General features: G+C 40.1%; 1 protein-coding gene across 7 annotated transcripts in view; it reads left to right on the plus strand.

Moving 5' to 3' along the window:
• Positions 1-24,316, plus strand: part of SEMA6A (semaphorin 6A) — a 118,015-nt gene that overhangs the window by 81,399 nt on the left and 12,300 nt on the right. For 4 of the 7 annotated variants that reach the window (XM_035310163.1, XM_035310164.1, XM_035310162.1 and 1 more), the window contains 4 exons: positions 423-481; positions 2,370-2,390; positions 2,524-2,574; positions 9,692-9,856. In XM_035310163.1, coding sequence (XP_035166054.1) covers positions 423-481; positions 2,370-2,390; positions 2,524-2,574; positions 9,692-9,856 — 296 coding nt within the window. The remainder of the gene's footprint in view (positions 1-422; positions 482-2,369; positions 2,391-2,523; positions 2,575-9,691; positions 9,857-24,316) is intronic. The other 3 variants (XM_035310165.1, XM_035310166.1, XM_035310167.1) reach the window with 3 other exon arrangements.

Genomic DNA, 24,316 nt, shown 5'->3' on the forward strand with positions numbered 1-24,316 from the left:
GCAAGTGTTTGTCCCCCCAGCACAGTACTTAGCCAATAGTTTAGCTTCCTTCCCATGTCAAAACATTGGTGCACCATGACTACTGTATGGACAAATCAAGGTAGGATCATAACTGCTCATGATAATGTCATATTTTTTCTGGATTTAACAGTTTAAAAATATATGCATGTTTGCCTCCCTTGACAATGAGGTATGCAGTAGATTTTCAAAGAAGAAAAAAACACAAGGAAGCCAAAGAATCACTTAGCAGTGACAAAATAATTGAATACCTGTCTTGGAATTTTTAGCTTTCATGGGGAAGTTCCAAAGAAATGACTGGTTTCATGGTGTGTCTTCATTTCAGTTGCAGATGCAATAATTTCTTTCTGGTGGTGCTTGTGACTGTCGTTACTCATACTGTTATGTTTCTTTTTATTATTTAGGCTGGCATTTGAGCAGGACATAGAACATGGCAATACAGATGGCCTGGGTGACTGCCAAAGTAAGCAAAGCTTTTACCCTCTATTTACCATGTGTAACAGCATCTTTCTGAATGCCTCAAATCGCCATTACCTGTTGGGCATTCTTTTGTAGCAATGTAAGGCACAACAGGGACAGCAACTGCAGATAAAGGTGCAGGAAGAGGAGGACCATCTGTTTAAATGTATTTAAATAGACCAATTGATGTGATTTATACAAACACTGGTCTTCATAGCAGTTACGTAGTGGGAAGACTGTGGTTCTAGAGGATACCGATTATAGCAATGAAATAATAAGTTTCCATTGTGTTTATCGGTCATGTTGGTTGGGTTGTTTATGTAGATGTGCGGAAGGAGCTTGATTTCTTGGTATAGACTGTGACTTGGACTGCTCTCCCATGCATAACAGGGAGACAGTGAAACATGTCTTCAGCTTTGGATCCAAATCAAGAAGTGGGAATGTATGTGTTTGTGAAACTTAGTTGATTTTACAACCAGGCTGGACAACATAGCAATGTTAAGGATCAGGCATTACAGATCCTGCCTAAGAAATGTTAATGGTAAAACTTAGGTACTGACAGCATGAGTTGGAATCTAAAACACAGTCTTTAAACATTTACATTTTGCACTGAGATGCTTAAAAATGCCCAGCTTGCACTATGTACAAAGAAACCTTGGATGCTGATTTCTGAGCTGTCAGGAACACTAGCAGCTGTGTAGCTTGTTCAAGACAGCTGTTGTTCCAAATGTTCTTGCCAAAGTTGGCTTAATTGTGAGCCCCAACTATTATTTACAAACCTTATGAAATCAAGAATCACATTCTTTTTGGTGCAATTTGCACTAATGCCTGTAGACACACACCCAAAACAAAAATAAAAACAACACACACAAACACACGCACACACAGAGAAAAAAAAAAAAAAAAAAAGCTCAGGAAGTGAGAGAGTCATTACTTTTGGAATACAGAGCAAAATAACAGAGGGCAAGATTGTGCTCTGGGATACAGTGCAGTCCATACTCTGTGGAGAAAGCTAGAACATTCTCATGCCTTGCACATCCTTGTTCAAGAGTCATTTATTATTGTGATCACTGTGCTTATGGGAGTACAAGGATTTCAGCCTCTGCATGCACTTGTCTCAGCTGCACCTCCCTGTGCCCTAAAACAGGGCCGTTTAGGCAGTCTCTTAAGTTTTTTGAAGGAGGTGTACACACAGTCCTTTCTGTGCTCCCTGTAAAATGGGCTAGCACTAAAACCAGGTCAGTTCCCAGCTGGTACAACTTTGCCCTTTTCAGCCCTTTTCAACATAGTTCTGCTCTCCTTGGGCAAATAGGTTAGTCAGGAGTGGAGTCTACCTGACATCTGTTACACATTAAAGAAGTGTGGGAGATGATTCAGAAAGAGCAAGTTGTGCTCATGGAGAGAGTTCTGCTCCTGTATAGTGAGCAGTAAAGCCAATACCCTGCCTAAGTCCCTCTTCAGCCCCGAATGATGCATTGAACCTTGACACTGCACAGGGGTAGATTTCACTCCCTGCTAAGCTGACTGATCTTTTTACTTTATGTGGTCTTGGATCATGCAAGTTTTGTCCTCATCAGCTCATGATTCTAGCTGCATCACTCGTTGTGCCTTGCATTGGAATAGGACGTGACCTTGCAAAGAAAGACATGGCAGAGGGAAAACTGTTCTTCCCACTTGTCCCTTGTACAGGGCTAGTCACGAACACTTTTAAAGTCAGACATTGTTTAAAGGTATGTCTGAATATTAGTTTTGCCTGGATCCTTAGGATAATAATCACATACATATAGATATCAGCTGAAGCATAAAAGGTTGCTAGCAGCAAACTATTAAAAACAAACAAGAAAAATAATGAGAGAGAAATAATGATTTTTCCCCTGTTATTTGTCTTTCAGATTCCTTCGTAGCCCTGAATGGTAAGGAAGTTCATAGTTTCACTTTTTACTGACAGAAAATCCATTTTGGAGGAATCACTTTTTACTAAACTTTTATGTATTTTCATATTTTTTGTTTTATTTAATGTTTCTTCCCAATTTATTTTGTTCATAGACATTTCAACTGCTTCACCTGATCATGAAATGTCTTACGACACAGTGTATGGTCAGTTTATTGGCATTTTAAAAAATTCTCCCTGGATCCTTGTATTAGCTAGTAGTTTCTCTAGTCAAATAGCTGCTAACCCTTTCTTATTTGTTTTGTCTTGGTTTTGAGGGCCTGATTCACTAATCACAAGTAAGATTAAGTCATGCTTCTTGATTTGCAATCCCTCTTTCCTAGTCCTCCCTCAAAACTGTCTCCATCAAATTAAAGTCAGATATGGCCAATTTTAATGGCACTCCAGCAGACATGATTAAGAGCATGCTTCATCTGAACACTCAGACAAAGGAACACTTGGAAACAGTGATGCATCTTATCTGTTCCCTGGAAAAAACAAAATAGCTTACATCCCACTCATGAGTCGTCCAGGCTGGTGTCATGGCTGCTACAGCAGCTAGTCACCGATAACTTAGGGACAGGAGCAGAACTGTCCACGGGTGATAGGAAATCTCTCATAAAGAAAATTAACTATTACCTGTGTCAGATGAGATGGGGTAATGCCCTGAGTCCTGAGGTTTCTCTCACTTCTGGAGCGAGTCATTTATGTTGTACATGCTTGCAGTATCACAATACCCCTATGGTACCTGGTCTGTAAATAAAAAGGGGGATTCACACAGCAAATTCAATGACCAAAGCTGAAAGGAGCATTTTTGCTAGCCTAGAGTAGCAGTTTCCCACCAGGCAGCTGTTAATCTGCACTTGCAGTACTTTACACCACTTTGTTCTATGTTTGGAAGTGGATTACGGTGTCACTTGGAGTGCAGAATGAGTGTCTTCTTTAGGAATTATTGCAGAATAAATAATCACTTTAAATTCAAACCTAGACTTATATTGCAATAGCTTCTCTTCCTAGATGTCCTGAACAAAGACAAGTTCTCACAAGCTAAGAGGATGTGTGATACTATTCCCAGTGACGGCAATGGCAAATTTCCATTTGGCAATTTGGAGGGCTGGGAACTTGCTTGTGAAATTGCTTTCATTCAGGCTGTGCAGGACTAACAGTTCATCAGAGCTCGGACAAAATTAAAGTATGTTTGGCTGAATGTAGCTAGATGTAGGTTAGTTTGCTGTTGTGACAATGCACATTAGGTTGGTCCCTTCATCTCCTGCCTGCAAAATATGTAGATGCAAACAGAAGTAACAGCAACACATGATAGTACAGCAGAATGTAAATAACACAATAATACTGATCAGCATTTAAAAATAGATTAAATAAAATTTCCCATGTTATTTATTACCAGGAAATGGAAAGTGTGCAAGTATGCACACTTGTTTGCAAGTATGATAATGAAAATCAATGAGGGGAATACACAAAATCTAAGACAAGTTGAGACTTCATAATGTATGGAAGACTGATGGTTTCATCTGCATATACAGTTTGTAGTTTCTTTCTGTTAAAATTGCTATATATCCAAAACATAGAGCAGTAATTAAAGGATAAGTAGTTATAATGAAACCCATACTGCTGAATCTAAAAGAAAAGAAAATAGCCCTGGGCCTACTGCTAACATGCCAGAAATGTCTTAGGATTCCTACTACTAAGTGTGTTGGAGGCTGCACACTTATAGCTGTAGGCTCTGGTTCTGGATCCCATCAGCTACCATATTAGTAGGGACTTTAGCCAAAGCTGGTATTTTAATTTGACCAAGAAAGCAGAAAAATGGTTCAAGTGAGTGTCAAAATGAAAAAAGCTGTAGTCCCAGGGTAGTATAGGTTACTATACTTGCATGTCAAGCACAGTGATAGATTTTGTGAATGAACCCAGCTCTTAAAATAAGATCCTACTGCCAAACGTGGGAGAAAAATGCTGACCCAACACAAACGTTAGTTCCCATTCATGCCCTCTTTCACAGATGATTTCATTGACATCTCTAATGTAGATCCTGATACATGGTCACTAGGCAAGACAGCCCTTCCTTTATGAGTTCAGTTGAAATAACCTTGATGATGTTACTGTAGTTAGTCTCATTCCACCTACCAGGGCAAAATGCAAAAGGAAAAGTGCTAGTCATCTCTCCTGATCTTCCCCAAGAGGACTATAAAATATTCCAGCACTAGACAGTAAACCAGTCTCAGTAAACATGCTCATGTTTGCTAAATGTTATGTCTGCTCTGAGTATTTTTTTCTTGAGAAAACAAAATTTTATAAATAGTTTATTTTAGTGTTATTGAATACAATTAAATGTGTAACTAAATGGTATTTCATAATAGATTAAACCTCAGAACACCAGGACATACCAGGATGCCAATCAAGTGAATGCTCAGGATGCAAAATGCTCAGACGCGGAAGAAGTCTTATAGCTAGATTACCCCTTTCAGCTGATTTACACCAGTATAAATCAGCTCTCTTTGGTAGACTTACTGCCACTCTGTAGCAGTGTACATGAAAGGAGAATTGTGCCCTTAATCTTTGTATTCCTTACATCAGCTTCCTCCTAAAATTGGCAGATGGGCTCCCTTTTCTGGGGCAGACTTACATGATCAGTTGTAAACAAGTAACAAAAGTGCAAAGTCCACATAGGTGGCTATTCAAGTACATCCCTTTTGACACCCAAGGTGAGAATAGCAGGCTGAAGTTCTGCTGCAGAAGGTCAGAGAAGAATGATGTGAGAGACATATTTAAACAAAGAGATGAGTTTAGATTCTTCCACAAAATTGTAAGCAGCTTCAATTACCTTTGGAAACATCAATTCTTAGTGAATTGGGCCCTTATCTTACCCCCTAGCCATATTCCTTTTTCCCTCTGTAGTATTGATTTAGCCTTTCCCTCTAATTGTCTAATTAGTTTGCTATAGCTGTTAATAGGATAGTGTGTGGACATCTTAACCTCTGAGATCCTAATGACTTGTGCATATTAGAGCAACTATCAAATACATTTTGAATCCCTGTCTTTGTTTTAAAGCTGAAAAAATCTCCTTATATTTTACAAGTGCACTTCAGAACAAGCTGTAGTTATAGAAGTGCAGCCCTTCTGAATCATTATCCATGCCCATAGACACTAAGTGCTTTCACTGCGGTCCTATTAACTTGATTACAGCACTCCAAATGAAAAGTTTTTGCAAATAATGGAAGCACCCTAAAGCGGATTTTTTTAAAAGCCTGTCTATTTTGAATTTTTCATGTTTGCCTTACACAAAGAAGTTTGAAAAGCACTATGTCTACAGCTTTTCAGGTGGATTGTTTTAAAACAAAGGCAGATCATCTGTTTTTAGATGTTTAGGTGTATGAAAAGCTAGTCAATACTAACACAGAGGCTACGTCTCAGATATGCTACAGCCTCTTTAAATTGCAGCAAAGCCTATTTACACAGTCAGAGTGGTAAAAATGGTGTGATGAGGAAAAAAAGGCCCACTACGTGTTGCAAATGATACAGCACATTGTAAAGGTTTAATAATGGCTGTGTGTGAAAGGGACAGGAGTGGGTTGCCTGCCACTTCACCCTTTTCTCTGTTTATGAGAGAAACAACTAGCTCACACATTTGTGGTGCCACTCAGCTCGGAGGTAAAATTCACCCAGCAGGACTGACTGTTCAGCCACTTACAAGACACGGTGATAGTGCTTATGGTGTCTGGTGTGGCAGCCACTGCCCAGTAGCAAGTGTTTGCAGAATACAGCTCTAACACAAGCGGGGTGGGTTATTGAGGTTAATCTGCTCCTGCCCTGCTTCCACAAAATGGAAGAAATTTTATGTTGATTACATGTGGAGGACCGTTTCTCAGTGTGTACTAGACTAGCATATTAGTAACAGAGCAAGTAGACTGATTTATCTCAATTGTGTGAAACCTTTCTCTACCTAACTGCCATCTGGTACACATTACTATCTTCACAAAGCCTAAGCTTTCCATTTCCAATAACTTCTCCATGTATTTGCAGCATATGGTTGAGGAATTTTTTTAATTTATTTTTTTTTTAGAAAATGTGTCCCTTAGGCATATATTTCCTCTAGATTACTGTATTAAGAAATGTTTTTCTTCAGCCGTACTTTTGGCTTTTCCTTAAAATTGTCCCTTTAAGCACACCTAAAGTGAAAGTGTCTGGACAGAGATATGGACATATAAATGCAAATGTAAGGCAGGTATAAAATATGATTGCTGCTTTGCAAGATTTTCTTCTCTTCCACCTCCTTATCAAGCTTTGCCTAATTGCTTTCTTATGTTGAGTGCAGCACTATTTGTTGGCTGACCAAATATTGTTCACATTATTGTGGACATTGAATGGGATATTAACTTGGAGACTGTAACCCCATGAATGCTGGCACTGTGGTTCAGTCCTTAGGGAAAAGAATACATGGAAATCTCATAACTTCCATTTTCTGGCCTGTTATATGTCCCATTGTTCCTTTTATTTCTTGAGAGTGAGCACAGGAATTGACAAGTGTAAATTGGTATAGAAGTGATAGCTTTCATGCTCCAGTGTATTCTTGCTTCAAAAGGGCACATGTTTTCAGCCATTGGGCCTCTACCCGTCCTTTTGGAAACAGGAAGCCCTGCAGAACTGCTGTGGAACAGGCAGCAAGTCTGGATTGAAGACAATCATCCATCTACCTGTCTGTTACCAGTGCTTCTAGCCATGCTCTTGCTTATGGGAACCTTCTAGAACAGAATAATGTTTGGCTTCTCTTTCCTATTTGAGCAACATTAAAAACTCTGTCTTAAACAAAATACAGCCTCTAGTTTGCCATGTTAAAGAAAGATGACTAGAGGAGACCACCCTTCCAACCCTTCCAACCCTTCCACCCTTCCAGAGAAAAAATAATGTCCTGCCCTGGTCAGCATAAGTCTTCAGCCTGAGGTCCAGTACTCAATGTGTTAATGATTACCTGTAGTATCTGAAGGGTGAGAATGCTCCACGGTGAGAATGCTGAATCTGACCAACCTGCCCTACAAAGAGCACTGGTTACAGGAGATAGTTCTGTCCATGTGTTGTGCAAAACACAGTCCAAAGTGCTGCTGCATACAATCCTGCACACTAAATCAAAAGTGCTCCTCAAACATATGCAGAGGAGCACAACCATTTTCTTCCCCTCCAAGATCATTAATATTCAGCAGAACTTCTTTAAATCATAGCAGCATCTTAACAGAAGCTGCAGCTTTTTTGCTGATTTCATCAATATTTCAATCTGGTGAAGCTGTTAAAAGGGCTGGATAAAATGAAGCACATGGGTGTATCGAAAAACATTCAGATTTCTGATGGCTAGAGGGTAGCTGGGAAGCTGAAGTTCATCAGCTCTCTGTGCACTGCAGAGACTGAGGTTACTTCTGAGAGTAGGGACCAGAGTGGCCAAAGCACTGACTAAGAAGCTACCTAACCTTTTCAACATTTTCAGGGTACATCTTCCTAAAGCTTTATGTGCATCCAGAGACTGTTAAAATAAAGAAGCACAGTCTCCTTGCGCCCAGCTCTGTGCCTTCACCATGGGGCTCCTTGTGTTACTATACCTCTGCCCCAGTGAGTCTCAAATTCTTTGTAAGCAGTGAAACAACAGTTGGGGAAGAAGAGGGGAGAGTCCCTGCTAGAGCAGTCTGTAGCCTGGTGACTGGCCTCCTCCCCAAGGGAGACTCACATCTGTGAAAGGAAAATAGAGTTGCTATTAAAAAGAGAAGCAGGAGACAGAAGGGCTGGTATTAGCTAGTCTGTCCAGTGCTCTCTGTAATGAAAGCATTATCTGCCATTCTGTCCAAATAATCTGATTCTGTTAGTTTAAATCTGAGCATGTTTCAGAAGTCCTTCTTTTGGTGGGCTCTCTCAGGTGAGTAGGCAAAGGGAGATGGAGTTACTCCACATTAAGTCCCAGAGCACTTTTAGTCCTGCTGAAAATAAATCATTTTGGTGCAAGTGGTGAGAAAGAACTTTCAGAAATATGTGTGATTTTAAGGTCAAAATGCGGTTTGGATGGATTTTCAGTGCCCTCTTTCCCAGGAATCATGGAGCAGCTGAGCCACGGGAAAGTCCAGGTTGGAGCCATCTGAGACCATAGACTCCAACTATACTGCATTTTGCTTGCTGACCTGTCTCCTGGGGTTGAGCTGCAAAGGACATAAATATCTGCAAATATGTTTATGCCTGAGCCAAACCAGTGTTAAATTGAACAGTGTTTCCAGCGGGTCATGTCCTGTGAGTGTGCTGTTTGTTAGGGTGTATTCAACCAGAAAGGAGTTCCTCAGTTGTATTCAGGGTGGCAGTGACAATGTCTAGAGCAGCTGTGAAACTCAGGGGAGTAGGGCTGTGTAATCCTCTCTTCCAGTCAAGAGGTCCACCCTGTGTGACAAACACAAAACAGATCACATCCTAAACTTTTCTCCTTCAAAACAAGCCTGCAAGTGTTTGAAGGGGCCTGTAGCAAGCAAGCAATGCCACATCTCTGTACTAAGAGGTCTACTAACCAAGTGTGCTTTGAAAGCCCTGGCTGTTACAGTTACTTGTTACAGTTCATGTAGTAAGGCTTTCTCTTCACTGTTAATTTGAACAGAAATGATGTGTGGCTCTGTGCTAGCAGTCCTTATCTCTGAGCTATTGTGGACCACCACTCAGACAAGACTGGTGGCAATGGTGCAAGTAGGCATGAACCCAGCGTGTTTTCCATCCCCAATGCACAGGTTGTGGGCGGCTTTTCATTCTCTCAGGGACACAAGGCAGAGGGTAAACAACATCATCATGTTGTAGCTCTTCTGGCATTCCCTTCCAGTTTTGATGGTGCTAGAAATTGTTCCATTTTAATGCTTAAATTGCCTTTGAAATTGGTTTTCAACCTAAGCCAGTGCCAGACAGTGTGGACTGATACTTCGGTATCAGTCAGGCTCATGTGCAGAATCCAGCTGAAGGACATTTGACTAAGACAAAGTGTCCTCATGCATTTAACACTGCTGGGCAAAAACACACAATTGCAATCTGAGCCGCAGCCAACCACACACGCAGCCATTAACACCAGCCCACTGGATGATCTGGAAAGTCCAAATTCTGTGTTTCCTTCGAGCAACACTTTGCAAGGCCTTCAAAGCCATGCTCAGCCTACGAGGTTCACCCATGGAGGAAAGCAAAGCTTGTGCTCCTGCGCATGAGGTGGCATGGTAAGTGACTAATGAGACTTGTCTTCCCTACCTGTATTTATAATGTAAACAGGACACTCCAGTTCACTAGTTCCAAGCACCACCTCTTCTGACTCTCGGGCTCGACAGGGTTATGATGCTAGGGGACGCATGCTGGATTGGAAGGATCCTCTTGGTTCATCTGAAAATACAGACCCATATGTGGCAGTTTCATCCCATAATCATCAAGACAAGAAGGGTAAGGCCTTGGAAATGACTTCCTGTGGTGAGAAGGGAGGGGGGGAGGACTGAAGTGTAACTGCTTCCAGCTGGCTCAGAGCAACATGTAATAAAACTCCTGTGCTATAATTAAAAGCTTATCGTAAAGCCTGAAACTAAACAGCCAATCTCAGACTCAGTCCTAGATAATTCGCTGCCTGAGGAAACCACACAAAACAAATAGAAATGTATGCCTTTGCCGTGTGTATTGTACATGTGCATGGGAAGGAGGGAAACAGTGGGGATTTAGTTCTCTTTAAACTTGATCTCCCCCTTGTCTGACAAAGGCAGATTCGTGGCTTTCCATTTTTCTTAAGAGTGCACTTTTATATTGCCTCTTTGTCTGAATTCCCAGGGCAGCACAGTGGGTCGCAGCTAATTTCACATTATTTCTGTCTCTCTCTGTCAGGAAGAGATACTGAAGCTCCGAGGTTGGCTCTGCTTTAACTGGTGGAGTTACACAGATGCTGGTCCTAGCTACTGGACCTGAGCATCAAATGTCTTTGAGAATGGGGGCTGCAGAGACCATTAGTGTATTTCAAAAGATACTTAGGTGGTTGCTGGTGGAGAGACTTTCTCTGATGCATTTTTAAAGCACCAAAATGTGCTTTGATTTAGGTGGTGTTTCACCCTGTTCAGCCCTGTGCTGAAGCACGCTTGTGCCTGAGACAAAGGACAGCCATGCCATTTGGCCTCTAGTCCTGCTTTGCTATGCATGCAGAGAATTAGGCAGAGAATTTCCTAAACTTTCCACTTGAAGCTGCTTAGGGAAAGAGTAGCTTTCCTCCTGAGCGAGGATGGTAGTGACCCATCATTCTGTCATGGCCCTCCATCATTCTTTCTGCTGTTTTCAATCCGTATCTGAATGAGGTTAAAATGGTTCCTTTGTAAATAGGGGACTTAGGTTCAAATATCTCCTCTGCCTAGAGAGATTTAAGTCCTTGTTATTCTTCTCCAGGGTGTTCTTAGATCTCTTCTTTCAATCTCTTCTCTGTTGAAGATGTTTCACTCTGTATGGACTAATTAAGTACTCAACAGGCCAGAAGGAGGATGGGTATAAGCAAAACTCACTTGCTGAGTGGTTAGGGCACTCACCAGGGGCAGGAACACACATGAGCTTCAGGCCTTTCTACTATGAATACTTTATAAAAAACACTTAAAATATTAATTGAAATGTGGATCCCAGTCTCTGTTGTTCATGCATTTTACATGAAAAACTCATTAGACAAAAGCATCAGCTGTTCCTGGAGAAGCTACTAGCATGCCAGACCTACTGCTTTGAATTGTCTGCCCAAACTAGTAGGTTAGTAAATCATATTCCTTCCCCTCTGCCTGACCCACTGAATCTTGAATTCTCTGCATTCACTGCGGAGACTTTCAGCAGGGGGTAATGAGCATGTTAACATTGCAACACAGTTTTCAGCAGAGATTCACGAGCAGCTTGCAATGGTCTGGACTGTAAACTCAGTGCCTGGCATTCACAGCAGCACCAGACACACAACGTCTCCCGTAGTCCTGGGATATCCCGGAGATTTCTCATTGAACTCTCCTCAAAGAGCCTTCACAGCTCCTGTCCACAGCGGCAGTGTGCATCACCTGGCTGGCCCACCCAAGACAAAGTCTGAAGAAGCTTTCCAGCCAATAAGCTGGTCAAATTAGGCAGGAGAAGCAGTAAAATTTCCTGAGATGCCAAGGAGACAATTAATCTAGTATCCTTGGCTTTTAGGCTTGATGGCAGCAAATAGAATAGGAATATTTGAATTCCCCCAGGCAGAAGATCAGAAGGTGTGACTTGTCTCCTACCTACCAGCAGTTTTTCCTGAAAAAAAAAAAAAAAAATGAAAAAAAAAATGAGGAACTCCCATGTACTCTTTCCTTCAGCTGGATTTCAGAAGAGACTACTGTTCCCAGATTTTTATATTTTTTTTCTGAGCTTGATCATGGAGACATGATCAGCATAGGAAACTAGCTGCAAATCTAAAGGAAAAAAATAAATAAATAAATAAAAATATGAATTTGATCAGACTTACCTGTGACGTAAGCACAGAGCTCCCCTGCACCACGCAGACCTGTGAGCTGCAGAGTCTCTGCAGAAGAATTTCAGGCAGCTGCATTACTCTGGTTCAAAACCATAATGCAAGGGGCAAGTGTTTTGGGGTGTTGAAGACAAAAGGTCAGATTCCAAATCCCTACTTACGCTCAGTTTGAGAAATCATCCTCATTTTTTGAATCTGAACTCTGTTCCTCAGACCTTGCTCTTCAGCTGCAGAATGGCAATTTAAAAGATGTTATTTCTGGGTGTCAGGTACATAGAGGAGAGAAAGCAGATAACCCTGCATGGTCTTCTAAAGATGGATGTGATTTACCTATCACTCCTTTTTATAAGAGAAATAAATCAATGACAATGCCGACAGCTATTTTTTTTTTCTTTTTCTGTCTGGCCTCTTGGTAACACCTGGTATTCAAACTTCTTAAGCTGAGAGAACATTTCCTAGAAAATAGTGTTCCCTCTCCTGAAAGTAAGTGGTGTTTTTCTCCTCCTCCCTGGGAAGAGGGGATGTCATTAAGCAGACTTGATGAGGAAGGAAGGAACAGATCCTTGAACCCAGCTCTTCTGCAGTGTCAGTCAGGGATGCTAGGTCAGAAATCACCAATAGCAGAAGATCTGGCCCTTTACGTGCAGATGTGTATGCATTTTAATGACACTATTTGTTATGTGTGGATCTGTACTTTACAAATCTTTTGCAAAGTAGTGCTTAGTAAATGGAAAGCTAGCTCTTAAAAGCATCTTGTATGCCAGCATCAGCTTTCAGAGGAGCATGCAGTGAAAATATTAATAAACGTATAGCTGTTGGATTCGAATAATTTTCACTTCAATTCACTGACTGATGAGGTGGCTTGCATTCAATAGTTCCCTCCTCAGGGAGTGATGGTTACCAAAGATCCTTATTAGCTCTTGACAGGGTCATTTAAATATCATGCATTCTTTGTTGCCTAATTATGAATATTGACAAAGCTGGAAGCAGTCTACACACAATTAAAACAATGGCGGCAGAGGTGACCGCATGGTTGTTTACGATTACCATCTACCTGTGTGTTGTTACTCCTTGCCTTGCCCAATCAAAGCTGGTTGGCTCCAAAATTGCTATTGATTTGTTGTTTTTAAAGGGCAAAGGACACAAGGACACTTGCACAAAATTAAATCAGAAAATGTTAAGCTTACTATCCTTTCATCAAGGTTTTGTTTTCACTTTTGCTGTGGTTTCTTTCATTTTTGCACATTCAGAGAGAAAAAAAAAATGTTATTTTTTTGTTCTTTTTTTTTTCCTTCTTTTTTTCTTCTTTTTTAACATTTTCTCTTTGCTTTGCAAGGTGCTTTGTGGTGTTCTTCATTGGTTGTGTCTAGTCATTTGGACAGTGTTTTCTTTCTTTTCCTGTACTCACAAACAACTTCCTTCTGATTGTACTAATTGTACAGAATCCACTTGCTGCTTTTTTTTTTTTTCTTTTTTTTTTTTCTGTAACACGGGTGCTTTGATGATGTCACATCCATCCATATGCTTCACTTTTAATTCAGTGCAGGCATCTTGGGGAATATCTGTGGGGGCGTGAAGAGGGGGTTCTTTAAAAGGGTTGACTCATGGGAATGTGACATTTGTGTGCCACAGCTTTAGTAGCTAAATATACTCTGGAATTGTTGTTTCTGAGCTACCTCATATTTCTTGCCAAGATGAAAATGTGTAGAGCAACCCATAGAGTGGGAATTATGTGTTGCCTTCAAACTTGCATTTTCATTTTGGCCATTAAGGAATCTGCCCTTTGCATTGCAAACAAAAAAAATCAGCTCTGATTGGGTAAACTGCACCCTCTTTCCTCTTCTCCATCTCCTCCAACAACCAAAAAAAAAAAAGAAAAAAAGAAAAAAAAAAAAGAAAAAAACATGTTCTAGAGTATGTTTATGTTTGGTTTCCTTTCTTGCTGTGTTTTAGTCTTAATTTGTGTGTTTCTCACCTTTGTCAAAAGAGTTTTCCTAACCTTGCAGTCTAACCTCCCCTTCTGCTGCCATTGTACTGAGCCTCCCTCCTGCCCTCAGCAGTCATGAAGCTCCTCCTGTGGAGCACTCCAAGGCTTTACCCTGTACACCCCAGTAGTGACCTAGTACTGTGTCTCTGTAGTTGTTCTACTAACGAAGGGGGAGTAGAAAAAAATAGTACGCACTGCTGGCAGAGAGGCCTTCATGAAGAAAACAAAGTAATTTTCTTCAGGAGTAACTGGCCTTGCTCCCTCATTACCCTGCTGGCCCTTCTCTGCTGTCTCCTGTCCCTTCTGCCTCCTTCTAGAAATGCCTCATGTTTTTCTAGTCCTGGTTTGTTAGTACAATGTAGCCAACTGCTTAGTTTTATTATTTACTCCCTAAACATACGGAGCTTACCTTTCAATCACAGTGTTGATAAACTGGTTGTAGATTTGGTTTATGATTTCTTTCCACAGCTTCTTTTCTGACGCATTCAGGTGGACATGGTTTAGCTGGGCATTGACTGCTTAAAGTGTAGCGTTATTTTGAACAGGTTTAATGTTTGTATTCTTACTTGTCTCAACACTCATTAAGTGAAGATTATGAGGTGGTGTCTCCTTTTCTTAACAAAACTTTTGTCAATGGCCACATGCCAATCTTAAAAAAACTGTCTGGAAGTGGGACGTGCTGCACACAGTTTATACGGTTAAGACCTGCTGGTGTATTTAAATGTTAAGAATACTCCTGTAGATATGTCGTGCTTTAGAGTATATTATTTTACACATAACTGTTAACAACTGCAGCCCTTTGGGTGGTACAGACCTAGGTGTCATTAGCAGTAGTGAACAATTTGGAGAAGTCTGTGTTATTGGGGTGCCCAAGGGCTGTTCATTTCAAAATCTGACTCCATAAGATGTTTCTTATTGTACACAAGTGGCAGTGTTACTAATTTTTACTGTGATTATCACTACTTGAAAGACCTGCTAAGTGCTGACAATGCTTGTCTCTGGAGAGTCTGCAAATGTTACAGCAGATTCTGCTCCAGGGAGGGAGAATTGTATGAAATTTCAGGTATAGTTATAACAAAGAACGCAAAGTGCTGATTTAACAAGATACTTTCCACATAGACATGAAAAAAAGTGGTAAAATATCTGTGGCAAAGCAAAGCTTTGGACTCTTTTGGCATAAATTAAGCAGCCAGTGTTGATCATGGGAAGGCTGAGTTTTGCACCAGGAAGTACATTTGCAGTCTGTTTTTACACAGAACGTTGTATTCTGATATGTGCAAGGATCTAAAAGATTCAAAACATGTTTTATCAGAGGAAGCAGGGAGAAGTCATTATTATCTTACTGGCATTTTGTAATAATTCAGAAGAGGATTTAAAGTGGCACAGAATTTGTCAAGGCTGTTTTTGGAGTCAGCGTTTACAGGTCTGAAGGGGAAGGGCTTGGATTTTCAAGGTGAAGCAAATACCCTGTATTTTATCTGTGTCATAGTTCTGGCAAAGTCAGAAGGAATTGACTGCTTCCTAAAAAAGTGTTAGGCTAATCAGATGAGAGGCTCATAGTCAGCTCTGACTAGATGTGGCTCAGGAAGCACTGTAAATTCAAAGCATATGGCCCTGGAGGAAGATATTACAAACATTGCTATTCTTTTCCCTGTCTCAAACCACTGTCCACACAAACATAAAACAGATTGCAAGTACTTTGCCATTCACTAACACTTTCAAGTGTTGAGGAAACAATGAAGATAGAATCAAACCTGATCCTTCATTTTCCGTACATTTCTGCCCACAGTCCAGTAAAAGAGTGGTGTAAGAAAGGGAGTAGTTAATTTGTCCTGACTGTATATGATTTGGAAGCATTTAGCTGAGGCTTGAAGTGAGAGGTTTGATTACTTCGAGCTGTAATGCTTCACAAAGGGATTTCATGTACACAAGACTTAAATGGACCTAGTTCATTTAAGTTTTTATAGATTCACATCTAAACTAAAACCTAATTACTTTTCCCATTAGGATTTAAACAGAGGCTGGTTGGATGAGTACATGCTAACAGAGCCCTACAGATTTTATTTGTTAAATGTTCTTAGGTAAATTAGCACCTGTAAACATCCCTGTTTTGTGAGGGCACCTTATTTATGTTTGTCACATATACTAGCTGCTTTGGTGGAATATTAAAATATTTAAAAACAAACCAAAACAAACAAACAAACATATTGGTTTAGAATACCTCTAAAAAGCAACTTGTCCAGAAACTGATAGTCTCAGAGACTAATCACAGCATACCAGAAACCTTCTGTAGGACGCCATTTTAGCTCTGTACCAAATCAATACCAGAAAACCATTGATAACAGTTAAATGAGACCAAATTTCTCAGAAGAGCTCTATTAGCCAGATATCTGTATCACAAGACCAGGCTAATAACTCGCAAACATGCCAGGAGGTTGATAAGCTCTCCCTGCTGGAGCTGCAGGTACTCTGTGACACAGACAAGAACACTGTGCAGTCAGGATTAAGGGAGCACACCAGACCTGTCCGTCCAGAGGAGTGACACTGATCCTTCCTCTGTTCTGTCTTGTATGTACAAGATCTGGTCCAAGAGCTGGCGACAGCTAATCATCCCAGATTGCATCCCTGAGTTCAAACACTGGGAGGAGAGAACTAGGAGCTAATAAGTAAAATAGGAATTGTATGTGAAATTGATGAAAGAAGAATGCTGGAAGGAACATTTCTGGCAACAGATTTTCTTCAAACTTGCTTTCATTATGGTTTTTAAGTTTCTATGAGAGCAAGAGTAAAGAAACAGTGAGGACAGTAAGCATGCAGAAAAGACAACAAGAAACTAAGTCCATGGGCAGCTCCATACCCTTAAACCCATTTTAGCTTAAAAATAGGGATTGTGATAGGAATAAAGGGCGGTGGTTTAGTGTGTCTTATCTGTGGCTAGACTTCATTTTGAACCTTACATTAGAAATAAAATAAAATAAAATAAAATCTAGTTCATTTAGTCACAGATATTCTGTAGGATCTTTTTGAAAGTGTAAGAAGATGATCACTTTTCTCTGTGTTTCATATGATCAAGGAAGAGTAAAATAGTGTAAGGGAATGGGTATATTCCAACACACACCAAGCGTCTGTGCTATACCTAAAGAAATAACTATCCTTCATCACTGGATCTAGCTTGCTTTTTGCAGAAATCAAAATGTTTCCATGTTTCACTAGCAGTATGGATTTCAGATTTAACTAACGAAAGTGGAAGTATGAATAGTCAGCTTTGAACCCAGGGTCAAGTGACATATCATTTATTCAGTAGGAAAAAAAAAAAGGAAAAAAAAAATAAAAAATATAGATTATATGATAATAAGAGTGGTTGTGTTGATGTGCAAGTCCTGGTTATGAAAACCAGCAATGGAGTTTTCCTTTGTAAATATGCCCCCATACTTCAGAATTCTCCAAATAAAGGAAGGGTGAAGTTTAAAATAGAGCTCATCAAATGTCAAATGGCTGCAGGAAACAGCGGGTGTCCTTGACCTGTAATTGTCCACCTGCATAGATTTAAGGTCAGGTTATCCATTTACAGGCTGCAATGAGCAGCAGAAGCATGTCTTACTAAAACAGGGAAAAACTGTCATTGCCCCAGGACCTTGATCTACTTTTTCAATAAAAGAGGCCATGTCTAATTTGTCAAGGCAGCTGCTCAGAGTTCAGGGCATTAGAGCTATTGTGTGATGGACGAGATTCCCAGCTGTGTTCATCCACAGTCACCCGGTGAGGACAGCCTGGTGGAGAAACACAGGCTGCCTCTTGCTCTTGTTTGACCCTTGTAGTGCTGACATATTTATCAAGGGCTGGGAATTCACTGTAGGGTATGCTAGCCCTACAGGGCCACTACTCTTTCTGGAAGCTGTGAGGAATAATTGGTGTTCAAGATGCTAAATAACACCACGTTTCATTCTGAGGATGTATATGTTGAGTACAGGGAGGCACTGTGCAATGCAAACATGCTGAACAGGCAGGAAAGGACTTAGCCCTTTAAGTAAGAGATTTCTGAAAAGGTTTCAAAATGTGAAGGGGTTTAACAGCAGAAAATCTTACAGCCAAAAGAGTCTTAAAGTGCCTTTTGGTGTTAAATTAATGCCAGTGTAATTAAAATGTCAATATGCTGTTAAAGATATTGAATAATTCATTTTTCTTACATAGGATGTGCATAGTTTCAATAATTGTATTAATTAATAGGTAAGATGTCCTGTAGTAAATTTTCAACAACCTAAGCAATGACAGTCCTGGTTCAGAGCACTTTCAATATAATATGTGGACTGTGAAATGTTTATTAATTACATGACTCTGTATAAAACACCACGTAATTTCTTCTCATATAGATAACCTTACAGTGAACAGTATCTATATCTCTTTCCATGGGTAAGATACTGACTGACTGTCTTCCTTTTTTACTTAATTTTCTTTAAGACTGTCAAAAAGCAAGCATATTTTTTACATCAAAATGGGCTGGTGTGTACTGATTACAGAATGTTGTTAATTTAAAAAAAAAAAAAAAAAAAAAAAAAAAAAGACCGGAGAGGTCATAATTTAGATTTTGCCATGTTAATCATATTTAGCATTAAATACAGATAACAAGTGTTGTCACATTTGGAAAGTAGTCTTTTCTATGAATATCTTTAGTTTAGCCAGGTGTTTAGAGAAGTGCTACTTTGAGCTACTTAACAATTTAGTGAGACACCATAGTCTCTGGTCTCCAATTACTGTTGCTATGACTTTCTAGATTTTAATTGTGTGTTCCAAGATTTTTGTGCGAGTAGCTAGGAAAGAGGAGAGAGAAAAATATGTTCTTATTCTCTTCTTACAAAACAGAATCTTATGGACATTTTATTGTGAAGTTTTTAAGAGAATAGAGCAAATTTACCATTATATCAAAAATGTGCATCCTGACATAACTGTTTGGAAAAAAAAAATAGCTCCACTGGCCAAGTTCTAAGCTGTTGAAAAACCTCAGTCTGTTCATACCCAGAAGACACTTGTCACCATTTGGCAGCTAAATACACAGACAACTCCGTGTACACTGAGTATTGGCGGTATGATTGATAAGCACTTTAGCTATCCAGCTGATAGTCTGACAGCTCTCACTGCCCCAGCAGATCAGAGTAAGTCAGATTCTCTGCTGAAGTAAATTTTAACAGCTGCATTGACATTAGAAGAGCTTAGGGCAGTTTATAGAGAAGTTGCTCAGGGAGCATTAAGGGGCATCTCTGGCACAGCTGTACAATACAGCAAACATTTGGAAATGGCCAGCAGCACATTAATCATCAACTTCACGTTGACCAGGAAGAGTACCTGTAATGCTCTGAAACAGTGAGTCCCAATGGATAGACCAGTCCCAGCCTCCCATGCCTACCAAAACGCATAGCCCTAGATATTAAACTGTAGTCCTTCCAGCAACAACCAGAGATTTCTATTTTCTGTGAAATAAAATCTCAGATGAAGGTGCAACTTGATAACATCATCACAACTGGGCATAAATGAGGCAGTTCTTTCATATGCCCAACAAGGAATTTTTTAATTGGAAAATAACACCAGCTGCATGTAGTCAATAATATTCCATCTTGTTCATACTCCATCCCATCTTACCCACAATTGTGATAGAAAATAATAGAGCAGCTGTTAAAAAAAAAGGGGGGGTGGGGGGGGTAGAAGGGAAGGGTACGGTGGGGGACAGAGACTCATTTTTAAAGCCTTACAGCTATTCGCTATCACGTTCTTCCAGAAAGAAACATTTTTTTTTTCTGAGAGCCCAAAAGATATGCAATTGCTAAAACAAACAATACCAACTCAGACATTGAATTTAAGTCTGCAAAGAAACACCTCCTGAATGGCAGTACACCAAAGCCTTCAGCAAGATAAAGCCAAAACTCCTTTGAGAAGAGTATATTTTCCAATTGTTTTCAATTGGAAAGTTCAGAAAACTACTGAGTTACTGTTTGCAAACATAGCTATAATCCTGGCGAAAAAAAAAAATAATAATAATAATTAATTAATTAAAATAAAAAATCTAGGACAGTCATTCATGTCAGTAAATACAATGAATTTGTTTTACAAGAAGCTATGGAAAAAAATAGAACAAGGCACCTGTCTACCTCTGCTTATAAAGTTAAACTCAGTCTAGCTAGCTGACAAGGGTAAGCGAGGCATAAGTCATAAAGCTGTGTAAAAACTGAGTAGCATTTTTTGTTGTAGTTGTCATTGTTTTAAGAAGCTAGTGGTCTTGTCATTCGGTGCAGAAAAGGCAGCTGGTAGTTGCTTCGAGCCTGTGGTCAGCACGGGAGAAATCTAATATCTCGCATCAGCGTACAGCTTCCACCAAACAGTTCAACCATTCTCCGTGTGTGTTCACAGCTGAGTGACTCCCATGTTCTCAGAGAAGGGCACAGAGCAGGGGTGCCCTCTGTCCCTTCCTCCGTGTGCACTCCCCACTGAACCTCTTGCATTCACCACAGAGCCTGCCCAGAGGTTTGGGCAATCTCAGCTTATAATAAAGAACATAAAGAGTGCTGCTCTTTTTTGTTTGTTTGTTTGTTTGTTTGGTAGATAACATTCATCTTTATCTCTGCAAAACACTAGTCTTTATTCAGCATCTTAAAGATGTCTTACAGTCCTGCAGCACTTTATATGTTTTTAGTCTAAATATGACCAGGCTACAAGCAATGCCCCGAGGCATTCACCTAGTAAGACAAAGTAATTTGCAATACCCAGTGGTCCCTGGGGGTAGTTATGTGGCTTGGTGTGCAGTTCTCACACACTGAACCGAATTAGTATTATCAGCAGGTACTTTCAGACACCCAGCATCCAGACCTGAAAAGACAATACAGTTTATCTGTGCTTCCTCATGGCAAGACAACTTGATAACATCACATATGCTTCCCTGAAAGGTTTGGACTCACCTGCCTGCACTGTGTTTAGAAAGGAGGAAAGAGAAAATGTATCATAGAGATTGTGATAAAACTTGTTACAGTCCCAGTGCCAGAAAAAAAAAATATAAAAAAATATAAAAATAAAAATAAAAATAAAAATAAAAAAAGAGAGATGCTAACTTCTCACATGGAAATTTGTGTATCTCTAGACCAGTAAACATATATTGAAAACTAGCCTACAGATATGAGAAAAGCTGGTCAGTTCCTTGTTCTAGCACTTACCTTCATGTTGATTAATTAGCCGTGCAAGCATCCCTGGTTTGCTTGCAGCGGTGGGAAATACTGACCTAAAAAAGAGCAAGAGCAGAAAATGAACAAACATTACTGTAAGTCCAGAAAAAAAGAGGATTAGAAACAGTACCAGAAACAAGTGGAAGGCTGGGGAAGTTGTTGTAATGCAGACACGCTGATGATGATGAGATGTGCCATAAAGCAAATATGCCTGGCCTGCAGCTGGGCAGCCAGAGGGCACCTGGAAGGGCTGTGAGTGTGTTGCAGAGGAAGCTGGTTTGGGCATGCCACTGTGGCAAGATTGGTGCTGGCCCCAGGGCAACCGTCTCAAAGGGAGGTCAGGTACCTACTTGCCATACCATGCACCGTAAAATGAAGTTACAGAAGTCACTTTAGCAGATTGGCCACTGCTATCAGTGAGCACGTTAAAAAATTCACAAATACGAAGTGTTAGTGAAGTTACAGCATCAAAGCATAGATGTGCATGCAGTTTCTGCAAGATGGGGAGATGGTAAAAAAATTAGATTTTAAAAGTTAAGTAAAAAAATGCAGAGAAACTTGACAGACAAAAGGAAAAATGCATGAAAGAAGCCAGCACTGGAGACAGAGAATGAAGTGAGAAATGATAGCGGCAACAGGATGAGAAGAACAGTAGGAAAATGCTGTCTTTTGCCTCAGGATGTAACTGGAGTAACCCTGCTTGCTTTACTGTAGGGATTGCAGATCTGAATGAATGTAACTGAGAGGAAATAAGGCTTCTAATACTTATATTGGAAGAGTATTGAGATACAGAGAAAGAACTAGAGGTAAAATCTGTCTTGCTGACTGTTGTGGCCAGGGTTTCAAACTCACTGCAATTTCCCAGTCACTTAATGTATTCAGTGACAGGTGAGACTATGGGACTACAATAAAGAGGGAAAAGATATACCAAACACCAGCCATATATAAGCTATTTTTGGTCTACAGACCCAGCCCTGTAAATATTTCTAGTGGTCTTTAACCGACCACTGGGAGCATGTTTTAATTCTGAAGTCCAGGTCTTGAAGAAAATACCTGCATGAGTGTAGGGAAAATGAAGAATTAATCCACAGTATTGCTTTCTGTCAGAAAATATACATTTTAGGCATATAAGTGATGGAAGAGGTTTCATATGCCCTCTTTAAAAGAGGAGGCCTAACATGGGGTCCAGCTACGTTCCTAACCAGCAACCCAGCTGTGGACAGGAGGACAATCTCTAGGAAGTACAGTCAATATGCACCAGTAAATATAGATACTATAGATAGGCTTGGTCACCTAGCTGTTCAACTTCAATAATCCTTTCCAAGGACCTCGGGGAATAGAGCAGATAGAGCACAGTCTTACTTAAATGTCTTGGATGTTTAATAGATGGCTGCTTTGGTAGTTCTGCTGCGATGTGTTTAGTCACCCGCTTAAAACCATCGTTTCCATTTTATGTGTATTTAAAGAAGATCAGACCTGATGAGGAAAGAATTTTTGTTTCTAGGTCGTATAAAGTGTTTGAAATTTAACCCCAATTCTTCTGTATGGCTGCTTTGAGCTTCAGCCTGCTAAGCAGAGCTGCTCTTGTTGACATTCAGAAAACTTCACTTCTCCCTGTTGTGCAGAAAGGCCATAGTTCAAAACAGGCTGTAAGAAAGGAAAAGGAAAGCCACAGAATTTCTCACTGACAGCTTCTCTTTCCTTGACACTGTACATAAAAACTGCTTCCAGAAAGGCACTGGGTTGCCTAGAATACATAATGCCCACACCAGGAAAAAAAAAAAAAAAAAAAAAAAAAAAGCACCATCATTTGTTCTGCACTGTCAGAAGAGCTCCATGCAGTGAAAAGGGAACTGTGAAGATGAGAGATTCACTTTGCAGGCTAGGACAACTTCTCTGGAGCCCTGAAATCATGCATATTCAGCCAAACATATGTAAATCTGGTTTAACCCAGCTGTGAAAGATCCCCTGAAGTAAACTAATAAAGAGCAGCTGGGTATGTTTAAGCTCATCCCAGGCATAGTAGAATGGTCCCAGAATGTGCACTGAGCTTCTTTTACGTCATTAGAGGAAACACAGCAGACTTTAAAGGAAATTTGTGTTTTTAAGCTGCAAAGCAGTATAAAGCTAGCCTCTACCGAGACAGGCTACAAAAGAATTAATTTTCGTTGACATTTGGGTTTTATGCATCTTTTTTCAACTATAGCAGACGCCTGGTTTACTGTTTTAAGGGACTTGCTATATCTGCTTATTCCCCATCACACTGGCATCTAAAAAAAAAAAATTGTTGCTCACTGGGAAAGGGTGAGAGGTGAAGGAAAGTACTGAAATCAGGAAAGTTCAAAGTGATCAGTCACTGCATGTTGTCTGCCAGTGGGAGAAAGTTTCTCAAGTGCTTTCTAGTGCAAAAGCTGGCCTTCAGCAAAGCCACTGCAACAAATAAAATTGGACTGGCTTTCTGGACTGTGATGACTCTCATTGCATTGTAGATCCAGGGGGCTCTGTACCTTAAAGCTCCTCTCATATCTGAAAACTTAATAAATTGGCTTATTTACAGAGTTACTGCTTATAAGTAATGCAACTTAAAATATTCTAAGAGCTTGCTGCTCTGGTCATTTTCCAGTCTGCCAGCCCTTCATTTCAGTGGGGTGGGAGATAATCTGGGCATTAATTTGCTAGTTCAGAGCTTGTAATTTCCATCTATATTAATCCCATTCAGAAAAGGCCTGCTCCCTTCTAATTTGTCAAAATTCACATATATGACAATTGTATAGGTTTCGTATGGCTGCTGTGACATGCAGAGAAATTGGATTGCAAGCTCATAAAAACAGATAATTGAAAACTTGTTTGAAAATGATACTTCAAGACTCATATGTTATCTCATAAGGACTTGGTGGAGTCATTTCTTTAAACTTTCTTGCATAATTTATATATCATAAGAAATGCAGGAATTAATATTCTGCATCTTCCCATTGAGAGCAGAGCTATGTGTTGATCTCACCCCCTGTAGGAAGTTGCAACCAACTTTTTTTCTATGGAGAGTTTTGTTGACAGTTATTCATTAGATGGGAGAAGTAACAGAATTTGGACTGCTTGAAAAAGTAAAACCTTAAGGGTCAATAGATGAACCTGTCCTGGAGGTATTGCCTCTGAAATTGGTCTGACTATGGGCCAAAATACCTTGACAGAGGCCTCTGTGTCTGATCTGATTG

This window comes from Oxyura jamaicensis, chromosome Z, assembly GCF_011077185.1.
Source record: "Oxyura jamaicensis isolate SHBP4307 breed ruddy duck chromosome Z, BPBGC_Ojam_1.0, whole genome shotgun sequence".
Lineage (NCBI taxonomy): Eukaryota > Metazoa > Chordata > Aves > Anseriformes > Anatidae > Oxyura > Oxyura jamaicensis.